General features: G+C 50.5%; 1 protein-coding gene across 1 annotated transcript; it reads left to right on the forward strand.

Moving 5' to 3' along the window:
- Positions 1 to 1,253: 1,253 nt before the first annotated feature.
- On the forward strand, positions 1,254 to 1,751 carry H310_03617 (hypothetical protein; the record flags this gene model as incomplete). Its single annotated transcript, XM_008867553.1, has 1 exon — positions 1,254 to 1,751. The coding sequence occupies one exon, from the start codon at positions 1,254 to 1,256 to the stop codon at positions 1,749 to 1,751; it is 498 nt and encodes a 165-aa protein (XP_008865775.1).
- Positions 1,752 to 3,871: the final 2,120 nt, after the last annotated feature.

The raw sequence follows: 3,871 nt of genomic DNA on the forward strand, positions 1-3,871 counted from the left end.
GTTAACGTTAAACCAACACAATTACATTGTACTCCGGCGTTAGATATTCTTTCAGTGTTGGTGGTTGCATTCCGAAGTAGGAGGATATTTGATTTCCTCCGTTGTAGCAGCAATTGCAGTTTGTCAAAAACATGGCCAGGAGTACGATGGTCCCAACGTTGGAAAGCATGATTTTTTGTTGCATTTTGTAGGTCGTGAAACCCCACAATGTTTTCATGCGGCCAAAGTTCCATTCGACTCCCTGGCGCACACGACTCATGGCCGCATTGAAGGCTTCTTTTGCTTCATCCAAATTGTTGCCTTTGAAGCCGGAAATGATCCACTTCGAAATGGGATACGCTGGGTCTCCATAGATGAAATAGCCATCAAAAATGTCGGAATTTGCCTCGAAATACTCTTGGAGCTGGCTGACTCGCAACAAAGTCACGTCATGTCGGCTGCCCTCCAACGGACCAAAAAAATGAACGCACAAGCCATCCGGAGTCGTCAAACCCTGGAAGTTTAAGCAGTGCATTCGTTTGTGGCCTGAATAGATCCGCTTTTGCAAGTTCAAACCACCTGCACCACTCGAGCTTGCGCTGATACGACACGTTTCGATTTTTGTGCCGTCAGGAAATGCCCAGACATTGGACAGTGGGGAGCCCTTTGCATGGATAGCTGTGGCATATTGTTGAATTCGGGCACGCACAATGCGCTTGCTGCAATAAATGTGTTCCTTCCACTTCGAGTAGACCAAGTTCACCATGTGATTGAAAACACGACAGATTTGTTCGCGGGATCGACCGAACATTGGTACAAGGTGACAGGGTACCGAAGCCGTTTGAGCAGGATAGCCACTGCTTCGACCCCAACAACACGGTCGCGTGACGCCGTGATAACAACATTCGGCACACCAAGCAGCTCCGTCAAAAGAATAACCCCAGCAACGTCGAATCGGAACGAAAGTCGGGCGTCGACATCACGCATGTTGACGTCGAAACGAAGCGATGGAATGAGAGGACGTTCCACCGGGATTCCAAGTCCGTACTCCAAAAGCATTGTTGTTGTGGCGGGTCGCAGCTTTTTGCGCTTCGTCCACTTGTAAACACGCAGTGCAAGAATCGTTTCCTCCCTGTTCATGGCGACGACGATGGAAAAGAAGTGATGATCGATGGTATGATATTGATGTGGTAATGGCAGCCATTTTGCGAAATGTCCAAAACCGCCTTGCCGTTGCCGTTGCCGGATCCAAATCTGGTTCTATGGCAATGGCAATGGCACGTTTGCGAAATCTCCCTATTGCGTACGTCGACGACGCGGAATTCATCTGTCCGTCGAAAGAAGTCATGACCGAAATCACAGCCAAGGCGGTGCTAATCCTGGCCACATGGTTCCTCGAGGTGAAGATCGCCAAGTTGAAGCGGCGCAAGAGCTTGGCCAAGGCGGCGTTCAGCCACATGTGGAAAATTTGGATGCGGCGCAAGCTCGTCTCCGAGAGCAACCGCGCTCGGCTCTACAAGGCCTACGTGCTGCTGGTGCTTCTGTACAACTGTGGCACGTGGGCCCTGACTCCGACGCAGCTCGATGGCCTCGAAGCCTTCCACCGCCGCCAACTGCGGCAGCTGCTCGGCATCTTCTACCCGCACCGAATCCTCAAAGCCGACTTGTATGCTCGCTGCCACACCGAGCCGCTCCGCGGTCTCGTCACGCACCGTCGGTGGCGTATGTTTGGTCACGCGCCCCCACCGACACCCCAGTACAAGCTGCCATGACCGCCTACTTTGCACCGGGACAACGCTGCCAGTGGTGCTCCACCGCGACCTCCAATTCGTCGGCCGGTCACTGCTCACCACCGAAGACCTCGACGTCATACACATCACGGCCCTAGATCGAGGCGGGTGGAAGTGCCTGACCGAGAAGATCACGATGACGAGCCTCGACCGCCGATCGCCCCCCACGACTACTGACACGGATATGAATGTAGCGATTTAGGCCACCTCCCGACCAAGAACCCGCGCCGCCGCTGGCAAGCGCGGACCGACACCCTCACCCTGGAATTTGCTGCTATTCGTCTGTAAGGAGAAAGATGCTGCCAGTCTCGAATTTACGTATGCGAAATCTGTACCCCTAAAGGTTAAGCTAACGCGAAACACGTATCGAAGATTATGGTGTGCTACAGGTAGTTTTGTCCAATAATTATCAATATCCAAAATACTGCATTTTGATTGGCTAAATTTATATTTTCGCGCCCGCGCGAAGAATCAAAATAACGAGAGCATCCAAATAAAAAAATGAGACGCAGATCGTATCCAATTTCGATGAAGCTCGAGCCATTAAGTCTCCTAGAGACGATGTCGTGTCGCGAGGTAGCCAAAGCACTCGAGGTGCCAAGACGTACAGGCCGAAGCTGGCACCAGCTGCGTCATGTGCTGCTGGCCATCGAAGGAGACAAGAAACGAAAAAAGGTAGAACCAGGAGGTAGGTATGAGGAGTTCCCAGACCCACCTGGTCTCATTGACTTCTTAAACTACATTCGTGACCATGAACGGGCACTAACAACTACTCACATGATCACATGGATCAAGTTCAACCAGAGAGATTGGCTCCTGGGCTACCTCGCAACAAAAATACCACAACCGCATACAACTCGCTGCTCCGGCGGTTCCAGCGCTTTTGCCAGCGCCATGGATTCTCTCGCCAACGCCAAACTAAAAGCAAGCTTAAACAAAGCGTCCTCAACGAGACTCACCAGCAATTCGCTGCTGACTTTCACCGCGAATATGCCTCCTACGACAAGAATTGTGTGTACAACGTTGACGAAACTGGGATGTACTATGACCTCCCTCCGACGTACATTTGGGCTGTCAAGGGTGGCAGTTCGAAGATATCCTGCGTCGAAAGCACTCCATGCGAATGACAGGTGTCCTCACGGTCACACCTGACGGCGGCAAGCTTTCTCTCATGATTATTATGAAGGGCAAGCCCGGCGGTCGCATTAAGACGGAAGAATTCCCATCCTTTCCCGCTGTCACTACTACGCTGTTCAGGACAATGCCTGGATGGACAGTCCAGTCTGGGCACAGTACCTTCGTGACGTCTTGGGCGAGCGCATCGAGGGCCCGTCTGTCGTTCTTGTGGACAATTTCGATGCTCATGTGTCCGGTGAGTCACACAAGATCATGTATGACGAATTGGGTACGCACTTGTGCCCTCTGCCCCCGAACTCAACGTCCGTCTGCCAGCCTCTTGACGTCGGCGTGATGGGTCCATTCAAGAGGAGCCTTCAAAACCTGTGGCTTTATGAGGAACAAGTGGTTGGAGACGATGAGGATCCCTACTCTCTTTCGGCGAAACAAAAGCGAATGGCCATGGTGAAACGTGCGGTTGCTGCCTGCGACTTGGTCACTGAAGACATCATTCGCCAATGCTTTGCAAAGGCCATCCCACAATAAATGGTTGTAATTCGATGTATTTTTGCAAATTTATTTTACATACTAAACCAAGGTAATTATGAAGTTTTTACCAAAAAAGTCGACGTGCCCGCGACTCGAACCCGGGGCTCACTCAAGACACACAACGTGTTTTACCACTGCGCTATCGCCACAAACGCTTACGCTTACAACGTGACCATTGTATCAAATAAAGAAAAGTTCGAACGTCCTGTATCTTCTAATGAGCTCTACGTTACACTTTGTCTCTTTAGTGAAAGCTCAATATTTGAATCTACGAGAGTTTCATAATTTTACTACCTCATGAAACAATTATAATTACAATCGTCATCTCTCATTGGCTATAATTCTGGTCGAACTTCGAAGTACATGAGTCATCCTCAGCTTGAAGTCAAGGTGGGCGTTGCATTCTGTCGTTCCCAGTATTATTTCATGTTATTATG

Source organism: Aphanomyces invadans, assembly GCF_000520115.1.
Source record: "Aphanomyces invadans strain NJM9701 unplaced genomic scaffold supercont1.5, whole genome shotgun sequence".
Lineage (NCBI taxonomy): Eukaryota > Oomycota > Saprolegniomycetes > Saprolegniales > Verrucalvaceae > Aphanomyces > Aphanomyces invadans.